The following is a 25,185-nucleotide window of genomic DNA, read 5'->3' on the forward strand; positions in this document are numbered from 1 at the left end:
TCCAAACCATGACAAGAGCAAAGAAAAAGTATGCAGCATGTGTAAAACTTACCATATAGACAATTTGGATAGGGAATGAAGTTGCCAAATGATGGCGAGACCAATTTATGTAGCATGTTATCATGGTCCTCAACCATCAACTAAATACCACACAGCTGGCTCGCTGCCCTGATGGGATGGGAAGGGGAATCAGAAAAAAAGTAGAACCCTGTGGGTTGTGATAAGAATAGTTTAATAATTGAAATAACATAAAATATTATTATAATTAAAATGTAGTATTAATAATAACTGTAATGAAATGCCAAAACAACAAAAGGAAATAAAACCCAAGAAGCACAAGCAATGCACAATACAGTTGCTGACTGATACCCAACCCAATCCCAAGGAGTGATCAGCAGCTCCTAGACAACTCCCCCAGTTTATATACTGACATTCTGTGAAATGTCACCATCAGTATTATATGCCTTTCAGCAAAGGACTCAGTGCTGCCAACTCACAGCAATGCCCCTTCCCCAGCTGAAGCCGTTAAACTTAGGACTCCCCAGGGCTGTGAAAAGGGTAGCATAACACCAGGGAAAGCATCTGATGCCAGAGAGTTTTTGTATATGTCATTTTATCTGCATGTAATTTGACCTGCAAGTGTTAGTATGGAACTAAACTACTAATAGTTCATTGATTAGACTTTTACGACTTTACTGAGAAAAGAAATAAATACTTCATATAAGGTATGTTTTTGCCCATAGTAAGAGTGTAACAGCTTTGTGGGATTTCAAATAACCTACTATGTAACTTGGTTGCAACAAACTGATAATTAGACTCCTATAAATAAAACCTTGACATTTTGTATTCTCATTAATTAAGTCTTCATCCTCAATCTTAAGGCATCCTGAAAGCAACGGTCCCTAGTTGTAACCATAAGCTTTAAGATGAACATAATATTCTTAGGAAGCATCTATAGTTATAGTAATTATGCATTTCTTGACTTAATTTTATTTCCTGGATTATATCTACAAACTTGCAACTCATTGCCTATATTAATTTTTGGCTTGTTTAGTTCACGAATCAGTTGTCTAATGACTGGGTGTCATGGTTTAAGCACTGCTAGTGCTGAACCTAGGACACTGGGTGATTCTTACCTATGCTGTTTTAGCTTTTGCTTAGATTTGTACAAGTGTAGGAATATTTGTAGGTTTGTGAACTCTCTCTCTGCTCTGTCAGTTTTCTGGCAGGTAATTTATACATATATCACTAGATGTTGGTCACAGTGGTCACTGGTTGTAGCCTCAGATTTGGCTCATACCACTTTATTGTGTTAACCTTTTTCCTAAACATTTATTTTCTTTCACAGATTTTATATTTTTTATTCATCTAACATTCACCCCAGGTGTTTGGGCTCTTTACAAAAGTGATTCAATAGTTCCGTTATCACATTCTTCTACTGATTTGTCTTTGTTTTCTTTCTCACCTATCTAAACAAAAATATGATCTAGGTACAGCTTAGTGCCTCTTTGCCATAAAGGTGTTCATGTATTTCATTATGAAAAGCATCAGGAAATAAAGCACCCTTGAACTGAAGGGCCTGTTTGCCCAAGGCAGTGCTGAATGTACACAAATCTCTGCTCTATTTTGCCAAAGCAACTATAAGAATTTTCATGATGCATCAAGTATAGAAAAATAACTTCTATCACCTGTATCTCGACAAATTTCCTCTGTTGTAAGCAGTGTTCTGTCTGCATGGCTGTATTTCTTTATGGGGTCTCTGTGGCTGACAGCAGGTGTTGTACACCCACTCTCTTAGCTCTGCTGTGTGAGCACTCCTCATGTACTCACCATCTCCACCTTCTTGATTCTTCTTCCTCGAATGAGAATAACTGGTTTAGAAACAAGAGTTGGGGGATGGCTAAACTCTTTTAGCTTCGCTCTGTACCCTGCTGAGAGCTGTCCCATTCTACCGCATCCATTCTCAAATTATTTCCATTTTTTGTTTTCTTTTTTTTCTTTTGTTTGTTTCTGGTTTGGTTTGTTCTCTGTTTCTCCACTGAGGGGACCTAGGACCTGAAATACCTATTCTGATTTACTTGTTACTATATAGTTCACTTGTTAGTTTTACTGCAGTCATTGTTGCAGACAACACCTTTTTTTTGCATTTATGTCCATATTAAACATTAATAGATTTACATCGGCAAAACTTTATGCTCATTAGTTTTCTTCTGTAGAATTGTCCATTGATCTTATGAATAATGCCTCTGTAGCAACAGCGCTGTGGTTATCATCCTTGTCTAATCTCTGTGCTGCGCTTTCATTTGCAAATTCTTGCAAGGTAAGAAATCCACTGCAGCTCTCATTTTGTTCTTTGAGTACCTATTGTTTCTTTTCAGAACTGTATTTGTTACATTATAGGAAGTTCTGTGTATTTTATTGACAAAATTTATCTCTGAGATCTACATAATTCCTGCTGCAGGCTTCTATTATTCTTGGATATTCTGTTATTTAAGTGTTATGAGGATACTTTTTATTCATTGATCTGGGTTGTGTAATTTTGTTTGCTATGCAAACTCCATTTGTTCTTTCAAGTTTCTTCCTGTAGTTTTATTGAAGCATTTTGGCCAGGGTTCCAGCTAGAAATCAGTTCTCTGTCAACACACATCCTTTTAAAATGGTGAGGTTGCTTTCTCATCCAGAGATAATTCATCCTTTTTGTTGGCTTTTGTAGCCTTACCACTCACATGCTTCAATTTTGCAGAGGCCAGTACTCTTCAAATTTCTCCTATAGAGTTTTATAATTCATTTTCCCTGCTTTGGTCACCTGGAAATTATAAAACACATCAGATGTTTCAAAACACCTGTTATCTTTTATGAGGGAGCGGTTTATGGAGCCATGCATCAGGTTAAGAGCAGGTAGATTTCAGCACTGTGTGACAGACATTTTAAGGCAGCAGATGAGGGTGAAGGAATCCTGAAGCATATAGGGTGAGGGGAGATTGGTTTGGGTGTGGAATATGGTACTGTCAGTCTTAGAGATGAGGGGAATTGGCATGCAGAAGGGAGTGGAAAAGGATCAGGACGAGGGGGTAGTTGTCTTTGGAGGGTGGTGTGTTTTATTCTGCTGTACTTATCCTGCAGTGCAGTTAAACACCACCATTCAGTAAACAAGAACATATTAACCTGAGGGTCAGTACTGAGAGATTGCCATCACTGATCCAGAAGCCCAGGGAATCTATTCCATTCATTTTATAAATCAGAGCTGATCAGGTCCTAGATTTGTTGTGTTTTTTTTGTTTGTTTTTTGTTTGTTTGTTTAGCGTTGTTGGTTTTCATGTTTGATTGTGGTTTTTTTTCCTTAAGATCCAGTGCCTGAGACATAAACTGCATTTGATTGTTTTTAAGGTCGTTCTCTACAGTGAATGCATCAGGCTTTCAATGCAGAGTGTCTTTCACAGTGATTCCATTCATGTCTACATGAGTAGGCTTAAGCAGTTACAATCCCCATGATAGAGCTGGAGGCAAATGACTAGGCTGTTAGCTAAACCTGGGACAAAGCTGTGCAAGCTGAACAGGCTATGGAAAACTTCACATGATGTGGGAAATGGTAGAATGTAAAAAGGTGTGAGAATCTGACAAAAGTTACAGACAGCACCATGGGGAATAGCTGGACCTAACAGGTGTTTAAGGCATAATTATATGAAAAATAACCGATGTCCATAGGTGATTGGACGGGTGCATTAGAGACCCTTAAGGGTGCAGTCTTGCAAGGCCAACAGCACTTCCGTAACCTTATAAATAGCACTGTATAAGATAGATTTATGATAATGTCACTCATTTTGCCTTCGTGTAGCAGATGCCAGAAAGTCTCAATCCGTCTTGGTCCTTACCAGTACTACCTGGGGTGTTTATTCATAACTGTTTAAGTTTCAATCAGAAGCATGGTTTACGGGAGAGCCTCCTGATCATTCCCAAGGACTTGGCCGTTACTTACACTGAGCAAAGATCATGGGAAATGAACCGACTCCTGTTCCACCTAACTAAACTGAAGCTGGGCTCCAGGAAGGCTCTCTGACTTCTTGTGGGAGCTCTGTGCAACTAGGCTACAACTAGCAGGAGGCAAAACCCACTGAAGTACAGGGGAAGGGGTAGTCCTGTCATCCTAAATTTAAGTGGATGTCAGCTTTGCAGCACTGACTTTGGGGGCTTTCTGGTGTTGAAAAACCTTTTAAAAAAAAATCTTTTAAAAATCTTTGAAAAAAAATCTTTTTTAAAAAGAGACTTTTTAAAAAGTGTTATGCAGAAAACTTTGAGCAATTACTAGGATATCACTTTACAACTATTAAAACTTAATTCTGTTGAAATACTTCATGTCAAATTATTCCAGAGGTACAATCATATGTTTGGGTTTTTTTTCCAGAAAACTGAAAAGCATTTTAACATCTCATGAGAGAGTATTATTTCATGTTCTGGTTCTGTGGACATTTTGGTGAGATTTCAAGTGAAAAGATAAAATGATGAAGATACTTTAAGTGTAAAGATAAAGATATTCTACCTTGTGTCCTGCTGATCTTAATATTTACTTTTTAGTTGAAAACAATTATCTCAATTTTCAACTTTCAAAAATAAAATCATGGGTCACATGTATTGAGTTATGATTTTATCATCATCTGCAAAATGTTGACTTATCATGGAGCAAGATCTAGGGTTCTGGAGCTAAAGCATTAAACCATTGTGTGTTTTGTGAAAAATCAGTAAGTCCTTGGGGCTGGATCTTCTATTGTAAATAGAAAGAACTGTATGTGTATTGTTTGAAGCATAGCATTGTGTAGATACTTTTGGTTTCAAGCAATGGTGTAAATGAGGCAAGGCAAAGACAAGTGAAGTTAATGGATAAATAAATAAGTAAATAAGAATTATTAATCTATTGTTACAATTTTTATGTCTTAGATATAAATAATCCAAAAGTTCATAAAGTATTTTAGTATATACAGAAAGCTATAACTTCTTAGCCAATTTTAAGAAAATTACGTTACTTTTTCTGTGATTAGAGGGTAGATTTAGATGAAATATTAGGAAGAAATACCACACTGTGAAGGTGGTGAGGCACTGGCACAGGTTGCCCAGAGAAGTTGTGGCTGCCCTGGAAGTGTTCAAGGCCAGGTTGGACACGGCTTGGAGCAATTGGGTCTAGTGGAAGGTGTCCCTGCCCATGGCAGGGGACTTGGAACTAGATAATTTTTAAGGTCCGTTCCAACCCAAATCATTCTGTGATTCTGTGATTATGTTTTCTCTCTATAAAATGCAAATATATATACATATTTTCTTCAAAATTAATTCTGAAGTTTTTAATTCATTATTTCTTCGGCATCACTTATTGCTATCTTCTGTAGTAATGGCAACATTTTTTCATTATGTTGTCACAGCCAATGCTACTCACATGATCACTATTTTATATGTTTGGTTTTTATGTAGAGGTAACTACTATGGATATGTTTTACAATTTACATTCGCTATCTCAAAGCCTTGTATAAAAAAGTGGATTGATGTTTTAAAACATTAACATAAAGTAGGATTTTTAGGCTTATTTTATAGCTGGAAAACTGGGACTCAGAGATTGCCAAGATATATCAACATGAGGTGAATTGCCATCTTAATCAGTGTACACTAGATTGTATAGGTACCATATATCAGAACTGGAACAACTCAAACCTTATATCTCAAATAGTACTACTAAGGCATACTTTATTTTAGTGTTACTAAAATGTGCAGCCTTCAGATAGTCATTAAGTAGCTTATATGCTTTAATAAACAATAGCATTTTTAAAGTGCTCCAAAATGCTAAATGGGCCTTTGTTTTTCATTGTGAACAGCTAAGATTCAGACAGATTTGTGTAGGTTTTCCGTTACTGGTTTAATATTTCAGCTCTTGCTTCTGGAGTATTTAGCATGTTTTTACTATGCTGATTAAAATCTGTTATAGATGGTAATTATGCTGATTTTATCATTCAAACACTCAAAATTGATTTTTAAATCTCTTAAGTGGCTTGTACTAGACTTTTATTTCTCAAAGGGTTTAGAAGTCTGCTATATTATGTCCTTTCGTCATGTTCTCTGTAAATGCTAAATCAATACAAAATCAGTAGATTCCCAGTTCTAAAAAAAAACCCACACACTTTTTTTGTAGGAGGAAGAACTAAGGAAAAGTGGAGAAGCCAAATACGCGCACTTGAGTGATGAGCTTCACGTATTAATTGAAGTGTTTGCTCCACCTGGAGAGGCGTATTCTCGTATGAGTCATGCCTTGGAAGAAATAAAAAAATTCCTCGTTCCTGTAAGTGACTTACAGCATCCTTCTGTGACTGGTTATGGTTTTGCTGCATTGAACTTGTACCTTCTTTAAGCACCTTTAGCTCAAGGGGAAAACCAAAAAACAACATTCTGTTGAACATTCATCTTTCATTCTTTCATCTCAGGGAGATGCCAAACAGGCCATTAATTGTCACAGTTGAGCAGTTGGTCCACTGATATATTTTCTGGATAGTTTATTATTTCAATTTGTCTTCTTTTTCACTTTTTTCTTTCCTTTCTTGGTTTTGGAAGGGAAGAGTGGTTTAGTTGCTTGTTTTTTCTGGTCGCAGACTTAGTCATTAGGATGTGAGTACACTTTTGAGATTTTTGAACATTTAAGTCTGTAAAAAACATTTTTGTATATCTAATGATTTATCTAAATATCTTGCTAATGAAGTTAATTAAAATTTGTGGAGCAAACGACATGAGTAAAACGTTCTTCAGGTGATTCTGTTCAGACAGGTTGTCCTGACTCAGACAACAGTTTAGCAACCCTTCATCAGCTAGGAGAGAGCAGAAACATATTCTAAAGCTGGGAGCCTTTTCGCTTTGTTTTATACTAAATAAATACTTACCTTTTGTCTTGTTGATTTACCATCAAACTCACTGGAATTTATTTTCTCCACATTTATACAGTATTCCATGGCATTGTCATATTTAGTATTTATCCTAGAATTGAAGCATATGCATACTAAATACTAAGTAAAAGTTATTTTATGTACTACTAGAATTGCATGAGTTACTGTCTGAGGTCTATCCTATTTAGCACTTGAAAAAGGTTCAGAACTTGAATCCCTTCAAAAAAATATAATGGAAGCTTGTTTCTATTTGTGGTAAAAAAAGAAATGCAATAATGCTCATATATCTCAATAATAATGGAAGGATTCAGTAAACGCCAAGGTAAGAGAGGTGAGGCATACACACATTTTCATGGCAGAACTTAAATGTTTTATTTGGTGGCGGTTTCTCAGCTGGGGAAAAAGAGAATAAATTACGAGTACAGTATTTAAGTACTGTTATATTTTAAATGTTCACATTTTTTAGAGCAGTTAAGCATTTTTTTTTAAGAATAAAAAAAAAGTAACTTAAAATTGTTAAAAAACAGCTGGATATTTGTTTTAAATAACGAAATTCATTGGCACCAAGTGAGAGGCTGTAATAAACGAGTTATATTTTAAACAAGTTGAATCTACCTTTCTGATTTTCCCTTTTTATCCCCTTATTGTATTCCAGTTTTAGGATACTTGTAATAAAATACTGGTTCAATTCTGGTAAATAACCATAAGACACAAAAACTTTTTTTTTTTCGTGATTTCTGACTCTGTTTTGCACATACAGTATGAGGAACAAATTAGGTCAGTGTTGTAATGCTGGCAACATAACATGGAATCCCATTTTGGCTGCAGGTTAATGGTGAAAATCTGCCAAGCTGTAACACTGAAAGAAAATTTATAGTTAAGTAATATATTTGTGAGAAGTCTGAAGTGTCATGGCTAAAAATGGTAACAGGGCTAATTACAAAGATTCTCAGTCTCTGTCCTTTTGATAACCCTATTTCCAGTTGTTTGTGACCTTGCCAAACTTTAATTTGCTTGTGTAAGAGGCTCCTGTTTAGAGTTATCTTTGTTATGTCCTCTTCATTTTGAAAGACAGGTCCTGCATTACAGCTGATGCAGTGGTGATATGCCCCCCGGCATAGAACACTATTTTTTAACACCATTATGTACTCTGTCCAGTACTGAGAAAATCTGTTCTGGGTGAATAAGGGAGAGAGAGTAGTGTGTGATGAGGGTGGTGTTAAAATTTGTGGCATGATGCTGTTGTAAACATTCAGTATCTGTGAAAGCATATATTTTGTGTGACACATAATATATTGATAAGTATTATATGTATGTTCCAGAACAAGTACAATAGCTGCACTGGAAGAAATATAAAACCAGCTTCTTTGTTGCAAGATTTTGAACTAGGTTGACAGCAGCAATAATCTCTACAAACAAGTAACAGTTTTAGTTTATGACTTGCTTGTTAGTTTTATCCCCTCTGCTTCATTTCAGATTTACAACAATTTACAATTCTCTGGCTGGTTGCAACATGTGTCAAGGGATTTGCACTCAAAAAGCTCGCACTAGATAATTTCCTTTTTGTTCCCTATTTATAGCATCTCTTGAATTTGTTCTATGATGTTTTGTTGTTTTTAAGACCTAATTTATTGCAGCAGTGAATACTGCTTGAATGACAGGCATGAAAGCAGTAGAATCTAGCAGTTTTATTTATAACAAATCGAGGATGCAATAAACCATTCAAATAAATTTTGACATTGCTTATGAATTTTATGAAGTTTAAGTGACATATTGCCCTTAGAAATAACACTGATTGTATCAGTAAGATGGAAGACTGACTTTATACTTTATCCATAAGTTTTAATGAAACTGAATTTGAAAATAAATGCCTAGAAAACTTAATAATAGAAGAGAAAAATGTAGAATAGGCTGGAGGGGAAATAATTGAGTGTTTATTAACTGAAGGAAAGATTTAATGAACAATTACTTTTTATTTCAATGCATTTACTTAGTTTTCACCTGCAACATTGCCCAAAAATAGTATCAAAATTTTTACCAGTGAAGATTTCACCTCCAAGTCAGACATAGAAACTAAGCACCGCTATTTACATTGACTGTTCCACATGTTAACATGTTTCAAAGCTGCAGGCAGCTTGGCCTCAGGTGGTGCATTAGTATGCCTCTAAGAGGCATATCTGTGAATAATTGAACCCCCAATTTTATTTTTATGTTACTCTTAATGTGAAAATTTTAATACAATTAAAATATGACAGATCAAAAGACCCATGATTAAGTAAATAGGACTAGTACCTTGGAGTTTTGAAACATAACTGCCTGCTCAATTGTGGGGTTTGGGAACCTAATAAAAATAAAAACCAAAAATGTGCTCTCCAAGGTTGAGGTTTTATGGTAAAGATTAAACTTGGAATTGATGTTAATGTAATTCAGCAAGTTATTGAGTATTAGCTATGTGCAAACAGTAGGCATGCTTAGGAGGAGGATGCGTGTTTTGCAGATTCATCTCTGTGGTCAATACAGATTCAGTAAAGTTCATAGGTATCTGACTGCCAAGCGGTTCTGACTACAAACTGACAGGGACAAGGTGAGGAACCTAACGCTGTTGTTATGTCTCAGTGTCTCAGAATGGGATACAGGGTCAGCCAACTAGAAGGAGAGATGTTTAAAAGGCCAATGTGGAGGAGAAAGAGCTCAGAGGTTTACAAGCTCTGCTGATTTTAAAAGTTTCCTAGCAATTAAATGCTGCAAAGCTTTCTTCAGCGTTAATGAGCAATGAAATGCTACATCATTCATACAAGAATTGATTACATCAGTCTGATTTACGTCTAAACATACGAACATATTTTCTGAATAAGCTATGATTTCCACACAGTAAGGAGCTTTACCATCTTTGGTGTTCTATGCTTCTTAATACATGCAAAATGTTTTGCTGATAACCATTTTATCCCTTTAAGTGAAGCATTTTTATTTTACATGTGTAGCATCCCTTGGGACGAGGAGGGAAGCAGATACTGATCATTCATTTTATGTATGAGTGCTCTGTAACAGGCAGCTATTATGTAGAGGGCAGGTTGCAGCTGCGGTGACACAACCACTTTAAAAAGATTGTTTACAACCGTGCGGTCAGAAATTGAACCAGTTACCACTTCAAGAGTTGCTTTCAACTTATTTGCATATATTTTTGTAGCCACTTATATCTGCTTTAAATTGGGGCATATTAACACCACTCAAAGGCTGGGAATAAACTCACAGTCATTTAATGCAGTCCAATTGATGGACAATTGCTCATGATCATCTGCCTGCATACCTCAGTATTTTCTGAGGGTGTTTATCAGACTGCTTTATTAGGAACTAGTGGGATGAGGCAGCAGGTGAATGCAGGTTTTTACATTGCTGTTGTTGTGAATGCAGGCTGCAATGTCTTCCAGGCTTTCTTCTAGATGCCTGAATCTCTTACTGAGTCATTAACTTTAATCATTGTATCTCACCTTGGTCTGTACCATTGATTAAAATAATTTTCTTACCAATCATTGAAGTGTTCTCACTGATCTAGCTTCCAGCATCATTTCTTCACTCTTCCTAACTAAAGGTGGATGATTACTGAGGACAAGGAGCCTTTCAGTGAAATAAAAATTTACTAATTTTATACAGGAAATGCTTCATACACATTTATACAGGAAATGTGTATGAGAAAGATTAGATTTGATGGGACTTGAAAACAAGCCTTGATACCAGTTTGTTTCAGCTGGAACAGTTAAACAATCTTTGAGTTTAATGCCTTGAAGGTCCTTCCCTAACTAGTGTTTCAAAAAAATTTATTTTACTTCAAACATACATTTACTGTATATATAGTAATTTATATTTAGTTCAAAACACAGTTACTAACGATCTGTTATGCCATGTTGCACTGACTATATTGTAGTATATACAGTATACAGTAGTACTTTTTGTCAAAACAGTTTTGGCTGGTTTATAACAACCATATCTAGATACATGGTATTTATTTTGAACATTTTTTGTTAGCAGTCTGAATTTCTTCTGTGCTATGTAATGAAATCTCTATTTACATACCATTTCACACTCTATGGTTTTGTAATCTTTTGTTTATAAATAGCTATATTATTGGCAGGGGCTTCAGACTTATTTGTCCTCTTTCAAAGAACGTTGGTAGGCAAAATCATAGAATCATAGAATAGTTGGGGTTGGATCATAGAACAGCTTGTGTTGGAAGGGAACTTAAAGATCATCTAATTCCACCCCAGCTGCTACAGGCAGGAACACTTTCCACTAGACCTTCCACAAAGTCTTGTCCAACCTGGCCTTGAATACTTCCAAGGACGGGGCAGCCACAGCTTCTCTGGGCAACCTGTGCCAGTGGCTCACCACCCTCATAGTAAAGAACTTCTTCCTAATATCTAACCTAAATCTCCTGTTTCAGTTTGAAGGCATTAACCTTTGTCCTGTCACTCAATGCCCTTGTAAAAAGTCCCTCTCCAGCTTTCTTGTAGGCCCCTTTAGGTACTGGAAGGCTGCGCTAAGGTCTCCCTGGAGCCTTTTCTTCTCCAGGCTGAGCAACCCCAACTCTCTCACAGCCTCTCTCCATAGGCGAGCTGCCTCAGCCTTCTGGTCATCTTCATGGCATTCCTCTGTACTCACTCCAACAGGTTCATGGCCTTCTTGTGTTGGGGGCCCCAGAGCTGGACACAGTACTGCAGGTGGGGTCTCGCAAGAGCAGAGTAGAGGGGGACTATCCCCTCCCTCAACGTGCTGGTCACACTCCTTTTGCTGCAGCCCAGGATACGGTTGGCTTTCTGGACTGCGAGCACACACTGAAGCTGGCTCATGTTCATTTTCTCATTGACCAGCACCCCCAGGTCCTTCACTGCAGGGCTGCTCTGAATCTCTTCTCTGCCCAACCTGTAGCTGTGCCTGGGATTGCCTCAACCCAGGTGTAGGACCTTGCACTTGGCATGGTTAAACTTCATGAAGCTGGCACTGGCCACCTCACAAGCGTGTCAAGGTCCCTCTGGATGGCATTCCTTCTCTCCAGGGTCTCAACCGAACTACACAGCTTGGTGTCATCGGCAAACTTGCTGAGGGCGCACACAATCCCACTGTCCATGTCACCAACAAAGATGTTCAATAGCACTGGTCCCAACACCGATCCCTGAGGGACACCACTGGTCTCCAGCTGGACATTGAGCCATTGATCATAACTCTTTGAGTGTGACCATCCAGCCAATTCCTTACCTACCAAGTTGCTTATCCGTCAAATTCATGCCTCTTCAATTTGGACACAAGGATGTTGAGCAGGACAGTGTCACATGCCTTGCAAAAGTCCATGTAGATAACATCAGTCGCTCTTCCCTTATCTACCAACACCGTAGCCCCATCATAGAAGGCCACCAAATTTGTAAGGCATGATTTGGCCTTCAGTGAAGCCATGTTGGCTGTTACCAACAAACCCCTTATTGTCTATGTGCCTTAGCATAATTCCAGGAGGATCTGCTCAATTAACTTCTTGGCCACTGAGAGGAGACTGGCCTGTAGATATTTGTATTTCTGTAAGTATGACGGTAAGCAGCAGTATAGCTCCATCTCTAAAAGAGACATCTTTTATCCCCAGCAAAGTAAACGATTTATACTTGGAGATTCTTCAAAGATACTTGCAGTAACAAACAATTACTACAGTAATTATTTAAAAATGGGTAAGGAAGATATTTGAGCAGATATTTCAGTTTTGCTGGGTTCTCTTTTTCCCACTGTGCAACATCTCTGACAATTTCACTCACACGTTTTGATAATCAAGGAAAAAAAATCACAGGTTCTGTCAAGGCCTGGAATGTCACGGCATTTTACCTCTTCACAGCATTTTTTCCTAAAGATTGATTCTCAAATTGAATTATTATAAATATGTTCAAACAGAAGTGTTCTCAAGAGAGTTAACATATCTTGTGGACAGTCGTTCTTGACTTTTACAAGCTCTGGATGTAGATGTAGCCCAGTTGAACAGCAGCACTTGTGTAGTTTAAATCACTCATTTTAAGCTGGATGAAAATCACCCTAAAACTATCCCTTAAAGTGAAGGTTTGGGGGTGGAGAAGTACACTAAAACAGCTTTTTTAGTAGAAAGTTAAACTCCAGTATTTCTCAACTGCCTGAAATTTGTGTACTTATTTTACTTAATTATGTGTAGATTATTGTTTTTTTTCTGCTGTGAAGCTGTAAAAAAGCCACAGAAAGAGCATGTAATTCTTCAGATCTCTTTACATTTGTGTTGTGATGTGTGGGTCAGCTGTTGGTGTGCCTGACAAACAAGTATCTTTTGACTAAGCTTAGGTCTCTGGCTGCTTCAGGGTGGTACGGCTACTTCACAGCCTCACATGTGCTTTAAGGGTTGATACTCCTACTCTGAGCAGATTAAGACCTTTTTATATATGCCAGAGACGTATTTAGTCTGAGAGCAATCCCTTGATGATCTCCCTCTGACACACAAAGGAATCAATTTAAAAGGCATAATCTTGGCTGCCAGAGCCAACCTTTCTTTTGCCTTTCAGTTTAACCAGAGACATTAACCTGATCAGGGATTTTACAATGATGGGTTAATCTGGGTGAACTACAGAGACATGGCTGCAGTTTAAATAAATATTTGGAACTTGCTTGGTGAGTCTGTATTCATCAGCAATTCTATAGGCTTGTCTTGCTGCTTCCTCTTGCTACAGTGTAGGTTTTTCACCAGTGGGAGATCAGAAGCAATTATTTGTGTGTAGGTAATAAAATTCATGCAGATAAATTTAAAACATAGTATTGTTCCTGGATTCTTAATAGCAGGTCTGTCACGTGTAGCAAGAAGTTGGCTATGGTGTTGCACATTAGACAGTACAAACCCCTTCATCTCAGAGGGACCGCCAGACCCTCCTACACATCTGACATTTCATTTAAGAGCTGTGTGTGTGAATACAGATTTGGCCAATCATCTCATCAGTAAAGCCTGGGTATTTGATCCAGTGAAGAGGCTACAACTTCATGGTCATAATTATGAAAAAAAAAAAAAAAAAGAAAAAGATGTGCAGGATGTTGTTATGTGTTTCCATCACATACAATAGTCTTTTTTTGAGCCATCAGTGTGAGGAGAGAAAAGGACATTATTGGTGTTATAAGACTGAAGGAGATGAGTTACTTGGTTTCACTCTTTCAAGGAACTGGTTTGCAGTTTAGCCAGGTTACTTTATATCTGTTTCACTTATTTCAGCAAAATGACAACGCGATTTTTGAGGTTTAATTCCTTTGTGGAGGTAGACTAAAATAAAATAAAAAATAAAAAAAAACCAAACAGAAAAAATACTTCTTTTCTTGCCTTAATTCAAATTGAAAGGCAGTCTGCAAATAATACCCAGGCGATGTGCTGGGGTTTGTGGTTGGTTTTAGTTTCCTGTTTCTTTGTTTTTTTCCTTTTAAAAAGGGAAAAACAAGGTTTTAGTGGCATTCTTAAACTTTGTCTTGTGGGTTTTTTAATGTAGCAAAGGTCATTGAAACCAATCCTGGGGACCCAAAGTTATGCTCGCTTAGGAAAGCATGAAAGGAAAAGCACAAATACAGAGTAATCTCTGTTGTGTTCTTCCAGCTTCCAGTAGTCAAAAATGGAATCTTTTCAAGGCTATGTCTAGACCATCTTGCCTTATACCCTGTGGTAGATTTTTCTTCTCTTCCCTGCACTTGTCAAATGCTCCTTTGAACCTTAGCTAAATATTTGGCCTCAGAAAAACATCATGTGGAAATGAGTTTCACAGTTCAATTATGCACTGTGTGTAAAAACAAAACCAAAAACCCAGAAGTCAACTTCCTCTTGTTTGTTTTAAAGCAGCTGCTTAATGCTTTATGAGTGCCCTCATCTTCATGCATTGTTGAAAGAATGGCTAATCGCACACCAGTCCTCACTGTTAGATTGCTCTGGATTTGTTTCTTTCTAGATCCCCCATCTTTTCTTGTACAGAAGCAGAGGTAGCTCTGATTATCCATGTGACATACTTTTGGCTATCCTTTCCACAACTTTCTTTGTTTTCCTTAGCTTACTCCTGGTTTGTTTTTTTCTGTTTGGATGGGATGGTCAGGACAGCACAGAGAAGCCGCATCTCAGTAGTCAAGAAGCAGTACACTAGTGAAATGGATCATTCTGTTATTTTGTGGTTTAGTGTGAGGCTTTTTCTAGAACTATCATACTTCCCACTTGCACTGATTTGATGTTTTCCAAACGGCATTTGTAAAAAATCCAGGACATCTTCCTGAATGATAATAAGAAGTTTAGAGCTATTTACGTTCAGTATTTTTATGTCTATCAATACTTAAGTTTAAGTATTTTCATGTGTATTATTTTGCATTTATCAACACATTGTTTTTCTGACAGTTTTATTCTAATAATTGTGAGTTCTGTCAGCAATTTTCTGCAGAAACTTTTAGATTTCATTGCCCTGAATAACTTAAAATGAAATTTAAATGAAGTTCACAATTCAAGTTTTTGTTTACATAATTTATAAATATGATGAACAAAACAGATTTCTGGAATCACTCAGTAAGCTCTTCCCCTCAGTAAACACAAAATTATAAAACCAGCCCAACTATTCTTAATATTCTTTCTCCTATAATCAAAGAGAGAATTACAAATCAACAATGTGCTTTCTTACCCTTCAACAGCTTCTAGTGTGGCTGATGAAAGTTTTGACTTCATCCATGGAGGTGTTTAAAAATGGATGTCTCATTTGCTGTGCCATGCCATATAGCATAAACCTGTTCAGAAATTATCTGTATGAAGGATAAAGGCATATTGGTCCACAGAATAGACTTCTATAAGACCAATGACAAGAGCCTAAATACATTCAGTGTGTGCAAACATGAGAAGGTTTCATAAGTAAAGAATATATAATTGTCTATTCTTCTTATGTTTTGAAAGATTTAGAGTATCCTAGTGGCAAGGAATAATACAACAAAACTTCATTGGCATGGGAGATTTTTAAAGGAAAAATAATATTGACATGAAAAGAAAAGATTGGTGATTGACAATGAAAACTGCTTTCTACAGAAGAACAATAAGATTAATATATTTTTCATTCAGCCTCAGTGATAAAGGGATTACAAGAATTTAGAAATAATCACTGTATAAAAATTAGGAAAAGATGCAGAAGATGGATTAATATCAATCAAATTTATAAAATAAAAAATCTGTATTTAATTGAATATTTCTGAAGGAATATGTGGCCAGCAGTGTGATGATAATACAAATGAGTTAAAGGAACATTAGAAATAAAAGGAATCCTGAAAAAGATACAGACTTTAATCCCTGGAGATGGTAACTGTATCAATGACATTAATGATGCAGAAAAAAGCGGAATGTTTCCATAAATACCAGTTGTGTAGCTGGAAAAATACAGGATGGTGTACTTGTGTATTACTGTAATGGGGCAACCGTAATGTTAGTTTAAAAAACAGCTGTTTAGAAAAAAGTCAGGAAACTGGATAAGAAGTCATAGTCTGGGAGCAGTTGTGTGAACAGCAGAGCCAGTTAGAGCTGATTTCTAATGACTTCATGTCTTGTGTTTGGAGTCTGGGGGATCAGGTGGGTGTTGTGTTCCCTGTCTGAAACTATTATATATCACAGACATTCACAAATTCATTCATTTTTGGGACTTTTTTGTGGACCTTATGTGGGCATTTGCTCTTTGGTGAGGGCGTTACCAGTATCTTCCTTATCCTTCTGGATGAGCATTTTTATGAAATTGGGAAGGACTGACTGTTTTAGACTATGGGATGTCTGTCAGTTACAGCTGGAGTTGGCCAATTAGCCAGAAGTTAATTGGGTTGCAAGCAGTGAAAAAGAAAAGTGGCAAGTGAAAGAAAATCTTTTAGTAGCAGCATGACTGCGTGGTGATTATGCTGTGACCAGCCTGTCACAAGTCCTTCGCTGAATAGTTGAGGAAGACTGCAGCCTGCAAAGCAATTGAGAAAGGAATCTAACCACTGCTTTAATGTTTTTTATGTCTTAATTAAAAAAAAAAAATGTTAACAAATCTGATTTTGTATTCAGTGAGAAAGTTTGTTGATAAAATGAATTGCTTTAGTGGCACCTGATATTCCTGTATGATGTAAGTGACAGGTCAAAACTTTTTAGTAAGAAAGTTTCCCTAAATAGGTCTATCTGCAGCAATTTTCTTAAGGAGCTGGTATGTGAAAATTCTTTGTCTGTCAAATCTGTATGGTGTATCATCAGATTTTGAAGATGGAGATTGCGTCTTTATGTTGGTTTATTTCATTTGAGCATATTCTTCTCACAACACAACAGGTTCCCTTGGGGTGAGATCTGTAGAAGGGACACAGGTGGTGCAGTACTTAGGCCCTGTAGCAAAATCTGTAGCCATTAAGCAGGTGAAGAGACTTGTGTGACAGTGGTGCCTCAAAGTGCATCCCCAGCCATCAGCCCGCTTACACTAACACACGAAAAATGCTGAGGATTAGGCTGTATCCTATATGCTGCCTCCCTGCTAGGTATAGACACTTCACTTTGGAAACATCAAGATGAGAGACAAAAATAAAGTAAGAGTGAAGCTAGAGAAGGTTTTTAATAAGAGAGGAATCACACTCTGGAGCTGCCCATAGTCCATTAACTAAACAGGAAAGCTGATGCTGACTTAGATTAAACCAAAATGAAACTCTTGTAGGTTGTCCTGGGTTCAGCAGTAGCAGTCATTTTTCTCCTTCTTGGTAGCTGGTACAGTGCTGTGTTTTGACTTTCGGCCTTGGAACAGAGCTGATAAAGATGTTTTGGTTTGGCCAAGGACTTTGTGAGCCTCATGCTCTGCCAGGGAGGAGGGGAAGCCAGGAGGAAGCAGAGACAGGACACCTGACCAAACTGACCAAAGAGGTATTCCATACCACAGCACGTCATGCTGAGGATGTAACTGGGATTATGCAGAAGGGCTGGGACTGCAGGGTTGGAGGAGGTATCGATCAGAGCTTGGTTGGGCTGGGAGGGGCGAGTTATCGGTCAGCTGGTGGTGAGGTGTTGTATTCTCTTCCCTTGTTATTTCCTTTATCATTGTTATTATTGGTGGTAGCAGCAGTGATTTGTGTTATACCTTAGTTACTAAACTGTTCTTATCTCAACCCGTGGGAGTTGCATTCTTTTCGATTCTCCTCTCCATCCCTCCGGGAGCAGGGGGAGGGAAAGAAGGGGGGGAGTGAGTGAACGAGTTGCCTGACTGGGTTTAAACCACGACATAGGTATATAAGATAGTTTTAAAAAAGAAAGTCTCTATGAGGCATAATCTTCCTGAAGAGTCATATGATGACACTAGAATCCAGTGATCAATTTTGTTCTGGGCTGACTGGAGATGTTACAAAGAAAGAGGAGTGAGGCACTCTGGTACCCAGAACTGTATATTAAAGTCCGTTGGGAATAATGGTGGGAATGATTCACTCACTGGTGAATAGAGGCAGCATCTTGTTGAGAAAGGAAGGTTGAGAGTGGATGCAGGCATCAACAAAAGTATAACTCTCATATTTCATATTTAAATCTCTTGAGTACAGTGACTGTCTACTTGCTTGCCATTTTTCTCTCATCTGTTTGAAAACTCTGATGCATGCAGTTTATTTTTACTCTCCTTACTAACTAAACACGGGTAAAAAGTTGAACTATCTTCTTTAGACATGCTAGAACAGGATTTGTGTCTGTTGGACTCTAATTCAACTTCAGCATAATTTTCATGGTTTCATAACTTGTGAATGACCCAGTGAGTATCAAATCAGTTACGGCATTGAAAATCAGAGATTTAGGTCCAGATTGGAGGAAGTGAGAAATTTTTGGAAGCAGACCGTGACAAGCTGGGCAGTATTTGTGGTTATTTCTGATTAAGGTGCCTACTTACATTTCTTTTTATTACTTAAATTTCTGTTTATAATGGATACTTACTCCACAGTTAGCCTGTGGAGTACAAGAACAGTACAAGTACAGAACAGTACAAGAAGGAACTGAAAGCAATGGGAAGTTCTTATTGTTCAGAATTTTCCTTTTGACTGTTTCTTCACTTTTATAAACTGTGTTAAAATTCAAAAGTAAGGTATTGAACAGTAGTTGATCCTGGGATAAGGGTTAAATAAATAGACATATACTGCCCGAGAATTGTCAGTGGGAAAACTGGCAGGAAAAGACAGGCAGAAGGTGAGGTTTTTTCCAAGCAATGAAGGCTTGAAAAGGTCATTGAGAACTTGGGAGAGAAAAAAGGAAAAAAAAATACTTTTAGCATGGCAGTTAAGAGCTGTTCATTGTTTTCATTATTTGCCTTACATCTTTTTTACTTTTGAGGAAGTGAATAAATAATGTTTGTTCTAAAGACAGTATTTCTGAGTTGTTTTAGTCTAGTCACAAGTCTTTAGGCTGTAGGATTTCCTTAGGTACTAAACACACATGTTCCTCCAAGTTAAAACAGAAAGGGAAAAGCAATCAAGAGGTGTAAAATAAGTGCCTTTACAGCAGGTTCAGGAAACCTGTGCTATTATCTGAGAGGCTAAGAAAATCCCCTCAGTATCAAAAAGGTCAATTGCATACGTAACACCGTGCTAAGTTATGCAATAAACAGCTATAATGGCTTCTCAGTCGTTATCCTTAAACTGATGGGCTAAATATCTCTGAAAGGAACCAATGCTAATTTAAACAAAGATTTTGCTCTGATTTTGATTGAGATTTCTTTTCTGCCAATAAACACATCTGAAACAGAGAATTTGCCTTGGGTATTGGCTGGTCTACACTTTTCTGTGTATCTTGCTTTGAATAGCACTTAATAGATTTAACGTCAGTCTGCAAAATGAACGGCAGCCAGGATAGGGGCTTGCATACCCTACTGAAAGCAGGTGCAGTTAAAGACAGAGGTGATATAAAACTCTGAAAAATATTTGTGCGATGGGAATCCTGACAGGCTGCTTCAGTACCACATCTTCAGTGTGGTACAGTAGATGATTCATGTCATAAAATGGTATGAGTCCCTGATATGCTGTTGCATACCTGCATGAGAATGCGGTTTTACCATCTACGTCTGTCTCCCAGGCAGTGTGAATATGTTGCAGTATGTTTAGAGAGATCTCTGGTTTAATTTTTTTAATCACTCTTTGCTCAGAGCTCAGTTTTTGCACAGTCAGAAATCATATTTTCTGCTGAAATGCAAAAGCCTATTTTGTTTTGTAGTGCAATCATGAATTACAGTATCACTTTTAAAAAAGTGATTTCTTCTGTGTCACATTTCAAACTAAACAGCTGATTAATATACTTATTATTAAAGTGGAATACAAACAAAATCTGAATATATTTAATTTTCTGCCAAACCTTACCCTGCTTTATGTAAATTACTGTATACAGGGGCATAGTTAAAGGCTATTCATACAGTATATCAGTTAAATCTTGACTTGTACTATTTCAGTGCTTTAGTCACTCCTAAGCTAGAAGTGATTTTATATAGAATCATTTAGGTTGGAAAAGACCTTCAGGAATCCCACCATTAACCTGGCACTGCCAAGTCCAAGACTAACCCATATCCACAGGCACCACATATTCACATCTTTTAAATACGTCCAGGTATTTACTCAACCACTGCCCTGGGCAGTCTGTTCCAGTGCTTGACAATTTATTCAGTGAAGAAATTTTTCCTAATATCTAATGTAAACTTCCCCTGGTACAGTGATAAAGGATGAAGCAGAGGAGAGCACAATAGTTTATGGCCAGGGGGAATAGAGCATCTACACTGAGTTTGAGGATATATATTATTAGAGTTTATGTACTGTGTTCTGTATAATGATATATGTTACTATACTTATGAGAAAGTATATTACTATAATACAGCGTAGTCTATTGTTATGTAAAGCTAGGCTGTTAGATTTCATATAGCTACCCTTATACTGAGGCCACCAGATTTAATTGCATGTCCTACTCTCAGGTCATCCAGCTGCTCTGCACAAGTGCTCTCCTACTGCTTGGCACCCATGGCGGGTAAGGAAAACTACTTGAATGAGCAGCTGAAGACTTTAGTTTATGGAAAAATAAATCTTCCTAACCAGTCTGATCAGAGACCAAGAATCAGGAAGGGGAGGGAGAATCACTTTTTGTTATTAAACCTGGCAGTTTTCCTTCTTTGTACAGGGGTAAAGCATTATGTGTTGCACCTGAGAGGTTCCTGTCCGTTGGCATAAACTGACTGGTTCCTCTCTCTATGGGTGGCAAATTTCTCCTGACTCACAGTATTTCTGGGGAAAATAGTTATAAAGGTAGGAAAGAATGCATCTGCTCTGTATCATGTTGGGGTCAGAAAAGCTTTTGTTCCTTAAGGGACTTAAAGTCATCTTCATGCATGTATTGAGCATGATGGGAATAATCCAGGCAGTTCTGTGTCCCCAGAACTTGTGAAGAGGAAATCAAGGAAGAATTTACAGATTCATGGATTCTGAAACTGTGAAGTACAGCTATTCCCTTCCAGTCCCAGACCACACAGGTGGTAGAATTTCTCCTAAAACCTGTGCTAAATGTACATTTCAGAAAGGTATCAAATCTCACTTAAAGTGCCTCAGATGATACGGAGTTGATCACCTTTCTCTAAGCTTTGGTTACCTGATCACTCTCATTTCACTGATGATACCTTTTGCTTTCACTATCAGTCAGTCACCTTTAAAAACAGTCACATTTAAAAAAATACTTGTCCTTCCTTTTTACTGTCATTTTTATGTTGGTTTTGCTCTGAAATAGGCATTTAACCTAAATAGCATATTGTCCAGTTCTACCTTTTTAATATCTGTGGCATTTGGGTTATGTGGGCAGCCTGCATGATGCTCTTAAACCACTCCCTGCTTTCAGTAATATTTCTGGCTGCATACTCACATTCTCAGACAGGTATGTCTGTCAAGAACAAGTTTCAAAAAGGAGACATTTTAAAAATAGTATTCCTGATACAAAATTGCAGAAAACATGTCAAGATCAGTGTCTACCTGCACATCAGCTGATTTCAAGTTGAGCCTATGCTGTTAGGATAGTTTTACTGCTGACTTGCTCTGCATTGAACTCAGATTGTTCTTCAAGTAATTGCTGCCTAGCCTGTTTTAGCAACTTTATAGTTTTGTTTCAGTTGCGTGTTACAATATCTAGCAGATATCCCCAAGACAAAGTTGGTCCCATTATCTGTTTTTTCTTCCTATTAGTAAGAGCAGTTTAAGGAATGTTTTGTTTTCTTGCAGAGATGAAGTGGTCTTTAATACGTGCACACCAGTACTCCACCAGGACCTGAATCTTCTCTTGTGAACATTGTCCTTGCAGTAAAGAATCATCTTCCTGTCTCTTTTTTCCCTGCTAGACAGGGTATAAAAAAAAGGGATAGCTTTGTTTTGGGTACCATTGCATACTGTGTGTCAGATCCCACCAGGGAGCTTTTCTTTAAGAAGCTGTTGTTTGTCAGATCTCTCCCATCTGGAGATGGGACCACATATAAGGCATAGAAGAACAGTGAAAATAAAAATAACAGCATGGGAAAGCAAAAGGAAAACAAAGGGGACTAAAGAAAATTAATTGATTAAAAATCAAAATTTTAAAAAATTGATGAAGAGCAGTAGGATACTGTCTGTGTTTGCAGCATCTATGAAAAAATCAGGTGTCTTTTATTTCAATTTTCAGGAAAAGTAGTTTTATAGTGTAAATCTTTGTAATTATTTTAGTTATGAAAAATAATTCCAAAGTCTATGAGAAAACAATACTTGTTTATAGCATTCATTTTAAGTGTGATGAAAGCATTTCATAGGAGGACATATGCAACAACTGGTAAACTCCACATAAAAATTGCACATTGCCATTAATATATTGAGCCTCCCATGTTCTGCATTTCAAAGAGAAATTATGATAAATTATTACAGCATGCTCACACTTTTGATGTAATATTAATAGCTTTAATTTCATTGAGATTGACGAAGTAGGGTCCAATTTCCCATTTGAGTTTTTTGCTCATTGCTATTAAAAAGCCTATTTAAAAAGTCACACCTGCAAAGATGTTGCGAGACGGGGTGTGTGACAACATCACCTTTTCACACATATTGCTTGAGAAATAACTGGCCCTAACTGTAAAGGATTTCCTAGCTTAGAGTCCTTCTTCCCAGGGCTGCTTATGCATTTTTCTGACAACACTTAAATACAAGATCTGTATGAAGTCCTCCTTACGAGAAGTAGAGTCTGTGGCTTTGTTCTCACAGTGACGTGCTCTCATAATTTGGAGGTCTATGACTGTGATGATCCAAGCCAAAATATCTTACTATCCAAGCTAATGGGTTTATGGTACCATCTGTCTTACACTGAGATCAGCAAACAAAAGAGTAGAAAAGAACTTTCAAAACTCTAATGCTAATGAAATCTGCTTGCCTCCAGGATGGCACAGCATTACACATCAGAGGCTTTGTCGTTCAGGAGGATGCGAGGGGTGACAATCACGTAGTCAGTTTTCCAGGGTATTTATTTGCAAAATGTCGTTCAGTTCTTGAGCACGGCGTAGAGCATTCCCAGATCATTGCTTGGTCTAAGTCAAACTCAAGGAACAGGAACTTTTGACAAAGGTTAATGGAAATGAAATATTTGTTGACTAAGGTATGTGTTTGCAATTCTGAACACTAAAGGCCATACAGCAGGAGAAGTAACTCAGAAGTTTTATGCATCCCGGTTGGAAGGTAGGTTTTGGCAAGAAATGCCTGCTGGCCTTTACTGTTGTCTGTTCAGGACATCGGCAAATAAGCAACTCTTACCATTACTCACCATTGCAGAATTGCTTGAGAGACTCTTCCAGGCAGCTTCAGACTGGGGAGATCATGGATATAAAAGTTTAAAACAAAGGTGGAAAAGAAATGCTTTTGATGTCAAAGGAGAGTGTTAGAATTAGCTTCCCCTGCAATAGTTGGTTGAAAGACAAGGCAAGAAGCACTCATAATTGCTGGAGGAAAGGAAGAGAAAATAGCAGGATACAGTTGCTAGAAATTCTTGGTTCAGAATGGATCTGCAACAATTTAACTAGCATGATTCAGGAATGCTTAGGTAGGTAAGTTAGTGTGGCATTCTCTGACAGTCTTTCAGGTATGCTCCAGTTGGGACTCCTGGGAATGACAGTTTAAGGTCTTTTCAGAAGTTCACTGTTACGTTTTCATACGCATTTATTCTTACCCAGGTCTTCCATAGGTGTCTATTTTTTTGAAGCTAAAGAAAGGATTTGAAAGGGTTCTCATGCAAGGATCTCGCTGCATTTTTGGAACACTTATGTCTTTTGTTTAGCCTGGGGAAGATAGTAAGAAAACTGTGCAATTCCAAGTAGCATAATGCAGCCTAAAGCTACCTGATGATACATGTAGTTTGTGGGAAATAATTGGAACTGGACGAAAGGAGAATAACTAAATTATATTTTGACCTAGGATAATATCAAATCAGTGTAGAGTTCCACTCAGTACAAATTCCTCTGGTAACAGTGTTAACAGTGTGAGATCCTGGGGTTATGTCCCAGGGAAATACAAGACTTGCTTTCATTTTTGTATCTTTACCATGAGCTGTGTATAGCACAAAAGGTTTTCCAGGTTTATGCACATGAATAAGGGAGAAGGGTGACTACATAATATCCGTGGACAGATGTCATAGCAGTGATAAACAGCCCAGAAGTTGGAATCTATTACAGTAATTTCTTCATGCTCTGAACAGTACTCGTGCTCAGAGAAGCAGTCAACATTACAAAGAGCAAATCTGCAGATAGAGACAAGATCCCCTGCAAGGCCTTAGATATTTCAGGATTGAGATATTTTAGTGGAGAGTTACTAATTAAATTAAAACCAGCGATGCACTTTCTTTTTTTTTTTCAAGGTTAAGTTAGAAAAGATGGAGCCTGATATTGCCATCAAGTGTTGATGTTAATAAAAAGCACTTTCTTTGTCTCATTATTTTAATAGGGTTTGTTTAGGTATATTCTACTTCTGTAAAATTGCTAGTTAAATTCATACATTATAAGGCCATAAATATAAATTACTGAACAACTGAAGGGTCTCTTTCCCAGTTAAAAAGCATGATTTCGAGATTATATCCTCAGGAGATTTCTGAGAGGCTGTTAATGACATTTCATTTTCATGAAGTTAATGTGACTTGTCTTGGGAACAGGCCTATTTCCTACTTCCTCCCTTCCTGAAAATGTCACTGCAAAGAAAGGAGGTACTTTATAGAAAAGGAAGTGTAAACCCC

The 25,185-nt window shown here is 37.5% G+C and overlaps 1 protein-coding gene across 3 annotated transcripts in view; it reads left to right on the forward strand.

Annotated features, from left to right (window-relative positions):
• Positions 1-25,185, forward strand: part of KHDRBS2 (KH RNA binding domain containing, signal transduction associated 2) — a 372,356-nt gene that overhangs the window by 168,594 nt on the left and 178,577 nt on the right. For all 3 annotated transcript variants that reach the window (XR_009744596.1, XR_009744595.1, XM_061460561.1), the window contains exon 4: positions 6,170-6,316. Coding sequence is in view for 1 of the 3 variants with exons in the window: in XM_061460561.1 (XP_061316545.1) it covers positions 6,170-6,316 (147 nt within the window). In the remaining 2 variants the exon portion in view is untranslated. The remainder of the gene's footprint in view (positions 1-6,169; positions 6,317-25,185) is intronic.

Source organism: Pezoporus flaviventris, unplaced genomic scaffold (assembly GCF_033815535.1).
Source record: "Pezoporus flaviventris isolate CSIRO_AGI_PZ_B2104156 unplaced genomic scaffold, CSIRO_AGI_Pfla_v1 ptg000031l, whole genome shotgun sequence".
NCBI lineage: Eukaryota > Metazoa > Chordata > Aves > Psittaciformes > Psittacidae > Pezoporus > Pezoporus flaviventris.